Here is a 16,998-nt window from a genome sequence, read left to right as displayed (position 1 = left end):
AAAAATACAACGACAAGGTCGCTACTCGCAACTGTACTATAATTATTCTCAGGGCATTGAATCGATCGCAACTGGAGTGTTGTGGTTGTGTTTGAAGACATTTCGCCTCTCATCCGCACAGGGTTCATCTGTTCATGCACATAGGTTAGCTTGGACAGCTCTTAGTCTGAGTGTTGGTATACAAACCCAAGTACAACCCCAATTCCAATGAAGTTGGGACGTGTTAAACATAAATAAAAACAGAATACAATGATTTGCAAATTATGTTCAACCTATATTTAATTGAATACACTACAAAGACAATATATCTAATGTTCAGACTTTATTGTTTTTAGCAGATAATCATTAACTTAGAATTATATGGCTGCAACACATTCCAAAAAAGCTGGGACAGGTGGCAAAAAAGACTGAGAAAGTTGAGGAATGCTCATCAAACCACTGTTACATCACCTTTTCTTTTAACAACATTCAATAAACATATGTTGTATAAATGATGATGATGATTTTGTCTTCCTGAAATAAGCAGGGGCGTCCATGAAAAAGGCTCTAAAGGGGCGAGGTTCACCTCTTTGTGAACAAGTTCATGAATAAATAGTCGAACAGTTTAAGGACAATGTTCCTTACACCTCTGTGAAGGCACCATTAATGCTGAAAGGTACATACAGGTTTTGGAGAAACATATGCTGCCATCCAAGCAACGTCTTTTTCATGGATCCCCCTGCTTATTTCAGCAAGACAATACCAAACCACATTCTGCATGTGTTACAACAGCGTGGCTTCGTAGTAAAAGAGTGCGGGTACTAGACTGGCCTGCCTGCAGTCCAGACCTGTCTCCCATTGAAAATGTGTGGCGAAATTATGAAGCGTAAACTACGCAGACCCTGGACTGTTGAACCGCTGAAGCTGTACATAAAGTAAGAATGGGAAATAAATCCACCAACAAAGCTTCAACAATTGGTGTCCTCACGTTCCAAACTTTATTGAATGTTGTTAAAAGAAAAGGTGATGTAACACAGTGGTAAACATGACCCCGTCCCAGCTTTTTTGGAACGTGTTGCAGCCATAAAATTCTAATTATTTGCTAAAAACAAAGTTTATCAGTTTGAACATTAACTATCTTGCCTTTGTAGTGTATTCAATTAAATATAGGTTGACCATGATTTGAAAATCATTGTATTCTGTTTTTCATCCATCCATGCATTTTCTACCGCTTATCCGAGGTCGGGTCGCGGGGGCAGTAGCTTTAGCAGGGATGCCTCACCGAACTCCTCCCATGCCCGAGTTTATGCTTCAGCGACCACCAAAGCTGCATTCCGCTTGGCCAGCCGGTACTCATCAGCTGCCTCAGGAGACCCACAGGCCAAAAAAGCCTGATATGATTCCTTCTTCAGTTTGACGGCATCCCTCGGGGATTGCCGCCAAGACAGGCACAGACCACCTTACGGCCACAGCTCCGGTCGCCCCCTCAGCAATGGAGGCGCGGAAAATGGTCCACTCGGACTCGATGTTCCCCACCTCCTCTGGAACGTGAGCAAAGTTCTGTCGAGGTGGGTGTAGAAACTCCTTCTGACAGGGGATTCTAGACGTTCCTAGCAGACCCTCACAATACGTTTGGGCCTGCCAGGTCGGACCGGCATCTTCCCCCACCATCGGAGCCAACTCACCACCAGGTGGTGATCAGTCGACAGCTCTGCCCCTCTCTTCACCCGAGTGTCCAAGACATGCGGCCGCAAGTCCAATGACACGAGCACAAAGTCGATCATCAAACTGCGACTTCGGGTGTCCTGGTGCCAAGTGCACGTGTGGACACCCTTATGCTTGAACATGGTGTTCGTTATGGACAATCCGTGGTGAGCACAGAAGTCCAATAACAGAACACCGCTCGGGTTCTGATCGGGGAGGGCGTTCCTCCCAATCACGCCCTTCCAGGTCTCACTGTCATTGCCCACGTGAGCATTGAAGTCCCCCAGCAGAACGATGGAGTGCCCAGCTGGAGCGCTCTCCAGCACCCCCTCTAAGGACTCCAAAAAGGGTGGGTACTCTGAACTGCTGTTTGGTGCAACTCCAGAGTGGAAGAAGTCCAACCCTCTCAAGAGGACTGGTACCAGAGCCCAAGCTGTGTGTGGAGGCGAGCCAGACTATATCTAGTTGGAACTTCTCGACCTCACAAACCAGCTCGGGCTCCTTCTCTGCCAGAGAGGTGACATTCCACGTCCCAAGAGCCAGCTTCTGTGGCCGGGGATCAGATCGCTAAGGGGATCACCGCCCAGCTCATACTGCACCCGATCCCTATGGCCCCTCCCACAGGTGGTGAGCCCATGGGAAGGGGGACCCACGTTACCCTCTCAGGCTGTGCCCGGCCGGGCCCCTGGGTGCAAGCCCTGTCACCAGGCGCTCGCCTACAAGCCCCACCTCCAGGCCTGGCTCCAGAGGGGGGCCCCGGTGACCCGTGTCCAGGCAAGTGAAAACGTCTTCCTGAATTTTTCATCTTCATGAAGGTTTTTGGAGCTGTGCTTTGTCTGGTTCCTCACCTAGGACCTGTTTGCCATGGGTGACCCTACCAGGGGCACAAAGCCCCAGACAATTTAGCTCCTAGGATCATTGGGTATTCTGTTTTTATTTATTTTTAACACAACGTCCCAACTTCATTGGAATTGGGGTTGTATGTATCCTATTGAATTAGAGGCATACCCCATCCACAAACAGTATCACTGTTTTGGGATGTAAAATGACAGTCATTAAGATACATTGGCGAGTCCTCTGCCACCAACGACAGTTGTTTGAGTGGAATCACCCATGTCAATATTCCATTCAGTTGTAACAATGGTAGTGGAGGCCCCTGTAGACCAAAAGTGACTGTTTATTTATTTGATAGAAGCTAAATTATTGAATCTCTTCAGAAGGGATGAAAGGACAGCATTGTATGGTGCAAATAGGTGGCGTGGTAAGCCCTTTCCTCGGTTTAGAGATGGTTTCTCAACTTTTGACACAGACGGCCTCTCTCACTCTTCTTACGAACCAGCTGTCTTTTCTGTCCAGAATATTAAGTTTGTCTTCAGAAGAGTGCGGTTTCTCTTTGAGGTGCTGCTGAATCTGAGCATGCGCTTTCTCATTGGTTGCTTGGTTTCTCAAGTCCATACATCAGAGAGCCATCAACATTTTAATCTGTAAATAATTTAAATAGCCCCTTTTATCAAAGTAGACGTAACTCATCTATTGTCTAAATATTTAGTCACCTAAATTGTACTAACCCTAGTGGCAACCCTGTCTGCGACAATATACAGTATATTTAGTAAATATTGTAGTTGATTAACAACGTAGGATACATATTAGTTTGTTCTGATTGTAATTTAACAAACATACTTTAACTTAAATTTATTCTTTTGATAGAGTGATCCTAGAGAGTGATGCCCAGCTAGTCCTCCAGAAGGTCAATTATCGGGTAAGTTCCTGTTTTGGAAGGACCACTCTCATAATTGGCCTCTTCTTAACCACTCTCCAGTTTTGCTCATTTTCTTTTTCCCGAAACTCTGTAACTTTTCTTCTTCCTGTCGTCTCTGGTTGGCACCAGCTAGTGTCAGAGCCTGCCTATGGTTTTGTCCTATTTGATCACATCACTGGTAACATCCAGGCACAAACAGACAAGAGCCAGCTGCTGTAGACAGAGAAGGGTGAGAGAGATAGTCCAGTGGCGAGAAAGGATGGATGCATGGTCAGAGAGTGCTATGACTAACAGAAGCTGAAAAGTTAATATTTGTGAAGAGTGTACTTCATTAATACTGTATTGGGTCTGTGAATAACATTGGGAAAAAATCTAGACCTGCTCTAAGATAAATTGTGTTGATTCAGTTTGAGATGACATACAGTATAATACAGTTTATGTGACTTGCTTGGCTTCTGCTAATGGGAAACTTTACATGCTCCATCTTAAGGGTATAACGTAATTACTATTACAATAACTGAATCATTTTTTTCCAATTCCAATGGCGTGTGTAAACTTGAGCATGAAACAATTAGTTCCACCTCTAACTACACTGTATTATTTAAAGGAACCAATAAATAAATAAATAAGATTCACAAATGGACACTCTTAATGGGAGGCAGTTACATTTTCCATTCCCTCAAGGTTTGTAGCCTCACCTATAAATGTCAAAAAAGTGGACTTCCCCAAAGAGATGCCTGGTACTCTCTGCAGTTTAAGAATCAGAATTCAGATTTCAGAATTCAGTTTGGTCATTATCGACCACTTCACTGTAATTATAAGGTACTTAATCGATTAAAATTCTAATTTAAGGATAATGCAAAATAAATCAATCTACTAGCTATTTGGTATTTTAATATCCAATCCAATTTATTTATAAAGCACATTTAAAAACAACAGAGTTGACCAAAGTGCTGTACATCAGAGGATATAAAATCTAAAAGCTATATAGTGAGCATGTCATGGTCTGGGATGCAAACATGAGTGCAAATATTTTACTGCTCACTGCTAACCAAAGCCCATTAACTATGATTGATTTGACTGATGTAAAGCTTTTTATGAGCTCAAATTCTGTTAACATTTTGTGTACATGTTTATTTATATTCTGTCAATCACAGTTGCTCTTTTTGTTTTCATTTTTATAGGTTGATGAAAGTTCATTATCTGAACAAAGCGTAGCACAGGTAAAACACATACACAACTACATATTGGAACAGAAACATTTAGTGTTGGGTAGTAGCGGCATAACAAGTAGAGACATTAGTTTAACTACATTTCACAGTAGCATGGTACTAATGTCTCTGTTTTCAAGATCAAAAAGCTTTTCAGTAGTGAAGCTTTTTGCATGACCACATACGCGGTAGCGTCCACAGAAGCTACTTTTCCCCTTGCGGTTCTAAACCTTAAACGTATCCCTTCCGTTTGATGTCATGTACCTATCCGCCCTAGATGGTGTATAAAAAGATCTCAGCATTGTCTGGTAATGCAGCCGATCCAGTTGGAAAGCATGCAGCTGGAGACAATGGCAGAGATATGTGGGCCATTTCCATAACTTAACAAAATCTTATTTACAGAGTACTGTGGTTTAGCTACTCCTGTCATTTTACAACTTGTGCTATCAAGTGGAGCTCTTCCTGTCACCAAGTCTGCCTCAAACAAGCTTCAATGCCTCTGCCCTCACCTTCACCCATTTCTGTCCCAGACTTGTTGGGGGTTCCTTTTGAATACCACAATTTCAGGGAGGGTTACAGCCATTGTATAGTGTTTTGCTTATATGGTTCGCTGCCTACTTAACTCCCACTGCTGCAGGAGAGGCCTGCAATACATGGTCTATTAACTTATATAAACCCAGCCGTTTTCAAAAGAGAAACCCCTCAGTACCAGCCATTTTAGATGATTTTGACCTATCTTTCAAGTGACACAGAATATTGTGTTCTCTGGCATATAAACATGGCACCCACCAAAAGTCCATCTTTCAAACAAACAAAAAAAAAGTTAGTTTCTACCTTTTTCCATTCTTTAGTAATTAGTGGTAGAACATATGGTAAGTTATTCCAAAATTCCTCTCTGGTGACAAGAAAACAGAAAAGATGCATTTCAAGCATAACTTTGACTTTGACACTAATATTTTTTGGTTTTGTGCTCAAATGTCTAAACAACTATACCGCAACATAAACAACACAAAATAATAATTAAAATAAGTTTATTTACAAATACAACACCATGAGCTATTTACAATTTTCACATTTGGAACTGGCCCTGCGATTGGCTGCCGACCGGTTCAGGGTGTGCCCTGCCTCCCGCCCGAAGATAGCTGGGATAGGCTCCAGCAGCCCCCGACCCTAGTGACGATAAGCGGTAAAGAAAATGGATGGATGGATGGCTGGATGGACATTTGGAACTGACTCTGCGATTGTAACTGAACTATGTGAATTGGAACTGTGAGTGTGTACGCGTGCATCCATCTAAAAATTTTTTTCTTGTGGTATGCAATAAAACAGGTGCCTTTATGCAAGGGCACACAACATGCACTACACCATATTGTGGTCTCGCTACGCTTGCCTTGGCGCAGGCAGAGTTTGTGTTTGTTTAGTTTCCGACTTGGTTGGTCAGTTTTGTAAGGTGCCCAAATTCGTGGGCCTTTCTCCACACTCAGAGCCCCCTCCACATCTGACTCTTCCTCCTCTGACACATGATGATGTGCGGTCCATGAGTCTGCTGCCTTCATCATAAAACCCAGGAGAGAGGTACGTTTAGCTGGGTTTTTTGCCTTGAAGAGGACATAGGCGTTGAAGATGCACATTTGGAAAAGGTATGCTACAAACGTTTTGGACCAGTTCAGTGACCTTCGTATGAAGGGGTAGTAGGCAATGTTCTGGTCCACTTTATCTACCCCATTCATATGAGCAGTACTCCACAACACACCTTTTCTTTGTGTCCTTTCTTCCACACGTCCACTTATTTCATCGTATCTTGGTGGCAGGTTGTCACCATCGTTACAATCCGCTTGTCCAGCCACGCAACCACCACCATGTCTCCATTATGGCAGGAAACCTTTCCCTCTGCCCCCAAGCTTCTCTTTGTCGCTTCTTTGATCAGCTTAGTTCCCCCCCCCCCCCCCCCCCGTTCTTTCGAAGCATCCTGCAAACGTTGAACTGTGTGTCAGACGCTTGCACATGTCAGAGTTATAAAAATTGTCAATGAATAATGTATATCCATGTCCAGTGAGGCGGTCAAGGAGCATAAAGACAGTATTGGCCAGAGTATACAATTCACCATGATAAGGTTGCATGTTGAAGCAGTACCCTGATTTTGAATCACACAAAATGTATGATTTCATCCCATACTTCACAGGCTTCGGTGGGTTGTAAACCCTGAATGAGAGGCGTCCCTGCCACGTCATCATACCCTCACAAATGTTTTCATACGGCTAATACAGTGTCTTGAACTTGTCCACCAAGTAGTGTAGCACATACTGAACACTACATTTTATCCGAGGGATCATATGATGTATTTTGGTTGAAATGGAGGAACCGCAAAATTGCTTGGTAGTGGTTCCTTGCTATAGCCCGGCCAAAAAAGGGGATCAAAATCAGACGCAAGTGTTGGTTTCTGCACAATTTTTGTTATGAAACACAGTCCAAAAAAATTTATTCAGTTCTTCAACTGAGACTGGTTTCCATGTGCTTGCTCGAAAGTGTTGGCGACTGAAATAATTGTTGGCAAAAAGATTTGTTGCGTCAGCTATATTTGGGAGCAGCTCATCAGTCAGGAAGAGCTCCACGAAGTCGACCGGCTGATCTGACTGTGTTGAGGAACATTTAAAGCACACAGAATACATTCAAAAATAATATATTTTACACATTATGTACTTGGTCAATCATTGTTTTGTAATAGAGTCATTCACAAACCCAAAAAGACGCTAAAATGCAACGCAGCACATACTGTATGTAGTGAAGATACAGCTGCCTGTGATTATGCACATGGGAAGCAGGTGGTTTCATGTGCAATGAAGCATCAAGAAATGAACCATTACTCGAACCAATGGCTGAAGTGTTACAGTGGTTCATGAAGCTTCATCTCACCATCACTACAAAACACTCCTCAATTGTCTTTGTTTTTCCATGTTCTCCACTTTTTGTACACCTTTCTCCATGCCAGGCTCCTCTACTTCCTCTTCCTCCCAAGTCTTTCTCTGCACTTCCTCCCCTGGTCTGTGCTGATTTCTTATCAAATGCACTTCTGCCATCGAGTGTCCATTTTTATGGGCATTAAAATTGCTCTCAAGCGTAATTGGTGAGAAGTGACATCACCCCCCTCTGTAACCTCTTGCACAAAAAAACGTAAAAGACTGATTGAGTTTTAAAAGATGTACGTTTTGAAGAGAAGCCCTGTGACCGTCTCATGAGGGACTTTCATCATTGCCACCCTGAGCAACCTTCTACGACTTCCATGCCTGCCGGGGGAACAACCCCTATGACTCTGTCCCACATCTCGGTCGAGAGCTCAGACTCTGATGGGGGTGAAAAACAGCCACAGTTCAGCACACACTCAGTGTTTTTCCACTTTGCCAGCCAGCCAACAGCCATCTCTGCCCCTGACCTTCCTGGCTCGTGGTTTTCCCAGGAATCCCATCAGTCTTCTTTCCCCAACCATGAGTTCTGCCTTAGGGTGTTCGCTGTCATCCGTGGCTGTTTGGTGTTTTGGTACAATAACAACGAAGTATGAGTTTTGACGTCCTGTTACCTGTGGATTACGGCGCATTAGAGGACATGTTTGAAACCTCCCCCCAATCTTCAAAGACTGGATTTAAAAGTTAACACTGTTGCTACTCACCCATTTGTTGCTGGACTTGTTGCAGTTGTTATTAAAAGTGTAATAACAACGATTACTGTGTGTATTGCATTAGGGTTCTACACACGCTTAGTCGCTTGCTACATCTCTATGGTGGGAAGCTGCATCGTGACACACAACATTATCCAAATAGTTTTCCCAATACTGCATGGAGTTTTAGTGCAATGCATGGATTCTTTCTGACTCAAGCATCCTCTCGCAATTGAGGGTTTCATCTCGACTCGCCATGACAAGCAACGCAACGTCATAACGCGACAAGGACAATAAACAGAATGAGTGAATAGAAAACGGAAACGAAATACAAACATACTGACGAAACAAAGAGGTACACCTGGACAAGTTGAGCGGATGGTGAGAGCTGATTGGTTGACACAAGGGGAGCAGGCCTTGTGAGACCAGGTGGAGACAAAGATACACTATATTGCCAAAAGTATTCATTCACCTGCCTTGACTCACAAATTAACTTGTGAGTGACATCCTATTCCTAATCCATAGGGTTCAGTATGATGTTGGTCCACCCTTTCCAGCTATAACAACTTAAACTCTTATGGGAAGGCTGCCCACAAGGTTTAGGAATGTGTTTATGGGAATTTGTAACTATTCTTCCATAAGTGAATTTGTGAGGTCACACAATGTTGTTGGACGTGAAGGCCTGGCTCTCAGTCTCTGCTCTAATTTATCCCAAAGGTGTTCTTTTAGGGTTGAGGTCAGGACTCTGTGCATGTCAATCTATTCATCCACACCAGACTCTGTCATCCATGTCTTCATGGACCTTGCTTTGTGCACTAGTGCACAGTGATGTTGGAAGAGGAAGGGGCCAGCTCCAAACTGTTCCCATAAAGTTGGGAGCATGGAATTGTCCAAAATCTCTTGGTATACTGAAGTATTCAGATTTCCTTTCACTGGAACTAATAGGCCAAGCCCAGCTCCTGAAAAAGAACCCCACACCATAATCCCCCCTCCACAAAACTTGACACTTGTCACAATGCAGTCAGACAAGTACCGTTGTCCTGGCAACCACCAAACCCAGACTCGTCCATCAGATTGCCAGATGGAGAAGCATGATTCGTCACTTAAGAGAACGCGTCTCCACTGCTCTAGAGTCCAGAGGCGGCGTGCTTTATACCAGTGGTTCCCAATCTTTTTTCTCTTGTGTATCCCCTGAACAATTTTGTCATACCATGAGCACCCCCTCACTTTTCCATGTTGATGATTCTCCAAAAGTAGAACTCAACATAACTGATTATTGAATGAAAAATCATTTTATTTTATCTCCATAATTTGAACATTTATTTCTCAGGCATAGTCTTCTTTTTAACTCAAACAAAAATCAATGTTGCCTTGAAAATAAGTAATATAAATGTGAAATCAAAATAAATAATAAACCTGCCTTTGTTATATATACACAACTCATAACTCATATAACTTATAATGGTAAAGACAAAAGTGCATAAAGTCAAGACAATAACAGATGTGTTGCCCTTCAAACTGCGGATACAAGTACATAAATTATCCTAACTACTCAATCCCATTACACGCTTGTCTTTCGACAATCATAATAACAGTAAAGAAACTGACACTTTTCACAAATTCATACATATTCATTCATATCTAACAAAATAGCACAATTTATTTTGCTGTCTAAATATGAATGCAAAATGGCTGCCTACAGCTCACAGATCGCATAACATAATGAGGCTCTCTCCAGTAGGATTAACGATAAAGGCATCTTGAGTGACAAAAAGGACCATTTGTAAAAGAACCAAAAAAACAGAAAATAAAAAAAAAAGACACTAAGATGCATTTGTGTTAGTTTTTATGGACAAGGCATATTAAGCAATAGGGGGGAATCCTATATATCAAAAACAGGAATTAGCATCTTCAGAAAACATTGCAAATCATGAAACTAAAAAAGACATTTTGGGATTAAAAGTTTGAAAAATATTATTTTAGAATTTTCTTTCTTTCAGTTATGAATTTCTGCTGGACAACAATTGACAATAATTCAAATACTCCATCCATCCATTTTCTGTACCGCTTATCCTCACTAGGATCGCAGGCATGCTGGAGCCTATCCCGGCTAACTGCGGGCAGGAAGCGGGGTACACCCTGAACTGATTGCCAGCCAATTGCAGAGCACATAGAAACAAACAACCATTTGCACTCACATACACACAATTTAGAGTCTTCAGTTAACCTACCATGCATGTTTTTGGGATGTGGGAGGAAACCAGAGTACCGAGAGAAAACCCACTCAGGCACAGGGAGAACATGCAAACTCCACACAGGCGAGGCTGGATTTGAACCCAGGTCCTCAGAACTGTGAGGCAGACGTGCTAACCAGTCGTCCACCGTGCCGCCCTTGGATAAGTTCAAATATAGTTAAATTTTTACCGAAGTATTATTAAAGTGTAACTGTTATTCACTTAGCACATGGTGCCTCAGTTCTGAGGACCCAGGTTTAAATCAAATCATTCAAAATGGCGTTATGTATTCTCCAAGTACTCCGGTTTCCTCTCACATTCCAAAAACATACATGGTTGGTTAATTTAAGACTCTAAATTGTCCGTAGGTGTGACTGTGAGTGTGAATAGTTGTCTATTTGTGCCCTGCAATTGGCTGGCAACCAGTTCAGGGTGTACTCCGCCTCTCGTCCGAAGTTAGCTGAAATAGGTGCCAGTGAGAATAGGCGATTCCGAAAATAGATTAATGGATGGATGTTCTTCACTTAAAACCGGTCCACTTTGCTAATACTTTGTATCTTGCTCGGTTAACTAAAAAATATGTTCAGTGTGACATCTAGTGGTTATTTACATGTCGTTTGGTTTTGCGATATGTAAATTATTACGCCACTTGGAGTTCAAAAGGGTGTCAAGAAATAAAATAAAATTTAGCTTTAAGGAATGCCTGTGGTCATGTTGAATTATGTCAAATGTAATCTTTTTCTGATTCTTCCAGGTCCTGCAGTCAGCCAAAGAGCAGATCAAATGGTCCATACTGAAATAACAGAGATGTCAAGCTATCGGACGGCAGTTTCAACAACGTTAACCTAAAGTTTAGTAATCACTTTAATTGGAGGGCTATGTTCACTGAAATAACTTGAAACTAACAAGACTGGAGTTTGGGGAAGTCACATTAGCTCAGTGTTGAGAGATGCAAAAATAAAGCAGATATAAAATGAACTGACTACCTACTCTGTTATGTTCTGGGCTGCTTTGCTGCATTTGGCAGAGGGTGTCTTGAATCTCCGTAGGCTGTGATGTAATTTCAGGACTATCAAGGCATTGGTCTTAAAAGGAAGTGAAACATGCTGTCTGGAAAAGGCATCCTTCAAACCGCAGCCGGAGCAGTTTGGGCCAAAATGTCAACAGGTGCTGAAGTCTGAGAGTTACAGAAATTGTTTAATTAAAGTGATTTTCCTCAAAAAGTTATACAACAAAATATTAAAGGGGAGTTTGCAGTTAAAAAAAACAACTTTCATTTATGTTAAAACTGTTTGACCTGACAGTGGAATATTATTAAAATGATCTTGGAAAAAAAATCTTCCCTCTTTGGCCTCCTCTAATTTTGTTTTAATTATCATAGTAAACCTTCATATGCACCCATATTACTGTACATCCATCCATCCATCCATTTTCTGAGCCCCTTCTCCTCACGAGGGTCACGGGCGTGCTGGAGCCTATCCCAGCTGTCATCGGGCAAGAGGCGGGGTACACCCTGAACTGGTTGCCAGCCAATCGCAGGGCACATACAAACAAACAACCATCCGCACTCACATTCAAACCTACGGGCAATTTAGAGTCTCCAATTAATGCATGTTTTTTGGGATGTGTGAGGAAACCGGAGTCCATCCATCCATCCATTTTCTGAGCGGCTTCTCCTCACTAGGGTCGCGGGCGTGCTGGAGCCTATCCCAGCTGTCATCGGGCAGGAGGCGGGGTACACCCTGAACTGGTTGCCAGCCAATCGCAGGGCACATACAAACAAACAACCATCCGCACTCACATTCACACCTACAGGCAATTTAGTCTCCAATGAATGCATGTTTTTGAGATGTGGGAGGAAACCGGAGTGCCCGGAGAAAACCCACGCAGGCACGGGGAGAACATGCAAACTCCACACAGGTGGGGCCGGGGATTGAACAGTACAGTAAAAAAATATTGTTTTGTAGGTTTTTTTCTAGGCCTAAAGTGCCCAGTACAGTACAAAGTTATTGTAAATAAATACCTTGAAAATATTTGAAGGTTTCACATTTTATCAAAACTTACCACGCTGGTGTGCTTTGTTATGGTGACATTGTTGACGTACAGTACTTAACATAGGTGAGTCGCTTTCATGAGCCGTGAGGAATTAGTGTGCTTCCTAGTTCAAAATCTGTTGCCAAAGGCGAACGGCTTGACAAAAAAAAAAAAAAAACTAGGGATGTCCTGATTAAATTTTTTACCATCCGATTCTTTGATTCTAAGGACCTGCCGATACTTCAAGAATGCATTAAAAATGTGTGCATCCAAATTTTCTCATATATATATATACATATATCAATGACATCATCGATCGGCTCAGCACAAGACATTTAACTCTGCGTCTTCGTCGCATATGAATACAAAAGTTAGTTTATCTTTGGCCTTGTCACATGTCTTGTTGCGCAGTTCTGTAACTATCTGACGGCCAATAAAGTTTTGTCAATATTGTCGGTGAAAAAACACGGTGTGGGACTATTTTGCGGTGTTATTTGCAGTCTGTGCACAAGTGAAATACGTCGTGGGGAACAACTTCTACCAAAAACTGCTGTTTGAGATCTGGCAAAGTTAGGATGGGAGCGGAGGTAAAGCTCGATTTAAGTTTTTGAAAAGCTGCCTGACAAAGCGGGCTCCATACAAAAGGTCTGTGTGGCGAGGTAAGATCATGCAAAGGAGAGGCTATAGAACTGACATTTCTGATGAATTTTCTGTAGAAGTTTGCGAACCCTAAGAACCTTTGTACATCTTTGCGTGAAGTGGGAGTAGGCCAATTAATAACGGCATCGACTTTGCAAGGGTCCATTTTGACTTCACCTTGAGCCAGGACGAAACCCAGAAAAGAAACGGACGCCTTGTGGAACTCACATTTCTCAGCCTTGACATATAGTTGATTCTGCAGTAGCTGCTGCAATACAGAGCGGACATGAATAATGTGAGTCTCCTCATCCGGGGAGAATATCAAAATGTCGTCCAAATAGACAAAAACATAAACATTCAACATGTCACGCAGGACATCATTGACAAGGTTTTGGAAAACAGCTGGAGCGTTAGTAAGTCCAAAAGGCATTACCAAATACTCATAATGTCCCGTTGGTGTGTTGAATGCTGTTTTCCATTCATCCCCTTCCCTTATCCTGACGAGATGATACGCATTTCTTAAGTCCAGTTTGGTGAAAATCTTGGCTCCCTCCAGGAACTCAAAGGCGGTGGAGATGAGAGCAAGAGGGTACCTGTTTTTTACAGTTATCTCGTTGAGACCCCGGTAATCGATACAGGGTCGCAGGGTCTTGTCCTTTTTGTCCACAAAGAAAAATCCTGCTCCCGCAGGGGATGAAGATGGGCGAATGATCCCGGCTGCCAGTGATTCTTCCACATACTCCTTCATGGCCTTGTGTTCCGGCCCTGAAAGAGAGAACAACCTCCCTCGTGGGGGTATGGTTCCAGGCAGCAAGTCAACAGCACAGTCATAAGGTCTGTGGGGTGGAAGGGATTTGGCCTTGGACTTGGAAAAAACGTCTTTAATATCCTGGTAACAGGTGGGCACTTGAGATAAATCAGGATCCCCAGATGGGGTCTGTGGATTGTCCTTAGAAACATAGCCCTGAACATCACATGGCGGCTTGAAACAGTTCCGGGCGCAATTGCTGCCCCATGACATAACCTGCCCAGAGGACCAGTCAATGTGGGGGTTATGTAATTTCAACCATGGGTTCCCTAAGATAAGGTCATGATTTATGGCGTCAAAAACATGAAAACTAATGCATTCCGAGTGAGAATCAGTAAATGTCAATGTGAGTGTTTGGGTGCGGTGAGTGATCTTGCCCATAAAACTGCCGTCTGCAGCATAGGTGTTGCGGTGGCGTTTTATTTGAAAGGTTCTAAGGTGCATACGTCTAACGAGGATGGAGTTAAGTAAGTTAGCGTCAGAACCAGAGTCAATTAATATAGGTGTATGAATTTCTTGATCAGGAGAGCATAGTGTCACTTTAGGAAGAACCCGTGTAGGGTCTTCCTTAATGAAATTCAGACTCACTTCTCCCGTGCCCTTGCTACCGGCACCGGCAACTTTGACGTGATAGTTGCTCACGGAATGACCCAACTGACCGCAGTAGAAGCACCGCCCTTCCCTCAACCGGCGTTGACGTTCCTCAGGGGAGAGACGGAACCTGCCCAGTTGCATGGGTTCATCCGTGGGGACGCTAGCCAGTGGGTTGAGACCGGAAACAGGGGATCTGCCAAGGTTTGGCTGGTCACCGAGGCTCGTCCTCCAAGTGCGCGGTGACGCAGCCCTCCGCCGATCTCTATCCAGCTCGCAATCCAAAAGCCTCTTGTCGATTTTTACGGCGAGAGCGATGAGCGTGTCCAAGTCGGTCGGCAGGTCTAGCGGGACTAAATGATCCTTGACGGCGGGGGATAGTCCTTGAAAAAAGGCATCGAGTAGCGCCCGATTATTCCAATGACTCTCAGCTGCTAGAATGCGAAACTCAATCGCGTAATCTGACACCCTGCGCTTGCCTTCTTGTAAGGTGACAAGGGAGCGAGCTGCCTCACGATCTGGTGTGGAAAATTTACAAATTTGCTCCATAGTCTTTACGAAAAAAGCCCATGAATGACACGCGGCGGAATTGTGGCTCCATTCAGCAGTAGCCCACGCCTCCGCACGACCAGTCAGGTGGGAAATGACGAAAGCGATTTTTGCTCGCTCGGTGGGGAAGGGAGCTGCCTTCAGCTCAAAGTGGAGTTCGCACTGCGTGATGAACTGCTTAATGTTCCCAGAATCTCCAGAGAACCTTTCCGGTCGAGAGAGCTGTGGGCAGACAGCAGCGGAGGTGGCATGTGGCTGCATGGTAATGACTTCACATGGAAATGTTGGTACCGTGGCGATATCGGTTGTGGTGCCAACTGGTTCCCTCTCTTGAATCATTTTCATAAGAAGTTCAAACTGCGAGGCCACCTGTCTCATCATATTGTCCTGATGCCTTGACAGTCCCTCTAGATGAAGGTGGAGGGCAGCAAGCTGCTTATCCTGCTTCGAGAGGCGTTGACCCTGCGCTTGAAGGGCTTTGCGCACCGGGTCTGAGTCTGCTGGGTCCATGTTATGGCCAGTTCGTTCTGTCATGAACGGAACAGAGGATAGGACCCAAAAATGCACGACTCCAAAACAAATGGACAGTTTCCAAAAAGAGAGGTTTAATATACGGGCATAGGTCGGTACATAGGCAGGCAATCGAAGAAAGGCAACAGTATCCAAAAACATGAGGCAAAGAGGCGAGGTCGATAATTGGAACAGGGTCAAGTCTTACTATGAGTCTGTGGCGTGGAAACAAGGAATGCTGGAACGCGACGACAAGGTACAACGAACTGGCGACGAGAGGGAATTAGACACGAGGTTAAATACAAGGGGTAATTAGGATGAACGAGGCACAGGTGGTGAATATGCTCACAGGAGCAGGTGTGTGTGATACAGGGGGAAGACAAAAACCGGAACACACACCCATGACAGGTGGGGAGAATACTCCTCAAGACCTCCTCAATTCCACCGACACGCATTCCCATGAGGGAGCAGAGTCTGGGTTCTCTGAAGCGGGCTCTCCTATCTCGGGGGTTGAGGTCACCGAGGTGGTTAAAAAGCTCCTCGGTGGCAAGGCCCCGGGGGTGGATGAGATTCGCCCGGAGTTCCTCAAGTCTCAGGATGTTCTAGGGCTGTCCTGGTTGACACGCCTCTGCAACATCGTGTGGACATCGGGGACAGTGCCTCTGGATTGGCAGACTGGGGTGGTGGTCCCCCTTTTTAAGAAGGGGGACCGGAGGGTGTGTTCCAACTACAGGGGGATCACACTCCTCAGCCTCCCTGGTAAGGGCTATTCAGGGTTGCTGGAGAGGAGGGTCAGTCAGGAAGTTGAATCTCAGATTCAGGAGGAGCAGTGTGGTTTTCGTCCTGGCCCTGGAACAGTAGACCAGCTCTACACCCTTGGCAGGGTCCTCGAGCGTGCATGGGAGTTCGCCCAACCAGTCTATATGTGTTTTGTGGACTTGGAGAAGGCGTTCGACCGTGTCCCTCGGAGGGTCCTGTGGGGGGTGCTTCGGGAGTATGGTGTACCGAACCCCCTGATACGGTCCCTGTACGACCGGAGTCAGAGTTTGGTCCGCATATCTGGCAGTAAGTCGGACTCGTTTCCGGTGAGGGTTGGACTCCACCAAGGCTGCCCTTTGTCACCGATTCTGTTCATAACTTTTATGGACAGAATTTCTAGGCGCAGCCGAGGCGTAGGTGGGGTCCGGTTTGGTGGCCTCAGTATTGCATCTCTGCTTTTTGCTGATGATGTGGTTCTGTTGTCTTCATCAAGCCGTGACCTCCAACTCACACTGGAGCAGTTCGCAGCTCAGTGTGCAGCGGCTAGGATGAGAATCAGCACCTCCAAA

At 44.4% G+C, this 16,998-nt stretch overlaps 1 protein-coding gene across 9 annotated transcripts in view; it reads left to right on the top strand.

Moving 5' to 3' along the window:
- LOC133466105 (coatomer subunit zeta-2-like) overlaps nt 1-16,998 on the top strand; it is a 126,589-nt gene that overhangs the window by 97,767 nt on the left and 11,824 nt on the right. For 3 of the 9 annotated variants that reach the window (XM_061749468.1, XM_061749469.1, XM_061749467.1), the window contains exons 7-8: nt 3,391-3,442; nt 4,627-4,665. In XM_061749468.1, coding sequence (XP_061605452.1) covers nt 3,391-3,442; nt 4,627-4,665 — 91 coding nt within the window. Of the gene's footprint in view, nt 1-3,390; nt 3,443-3,571; nt 3,672-4,626; nt 4,666-11,293; nt 11,518-16,998 lie in introns of those variants that run through there. The other 6 variants (XM_061749470.1, XM_061749471.1, XM_061749474.1 and 3 more) reach the window with 6 other exon arrangements.

This window comes from Phyllopteryx taeniolatus, chromosome 16 (assembly GCF_024500385.1).
Source record: "Phyllopteryx taeniolatus isolate TA_2022b chromosome 16, UOR_Ptae_1.2, whole genome shotgun sequence".
NCBI classification, from domain to species: Eukaryota; Metazoa; Chordata; class Actinopteri; order Syngnathiformes; family Syngnathidae; genus Phyllopteryx; species Phyllopteryx taeniolatus.
The sequence above is the reverse complement of the archived record's forward strand: the minus strand, read 5'-3'. Positions and strand labels throughout refer to the sequence as shown.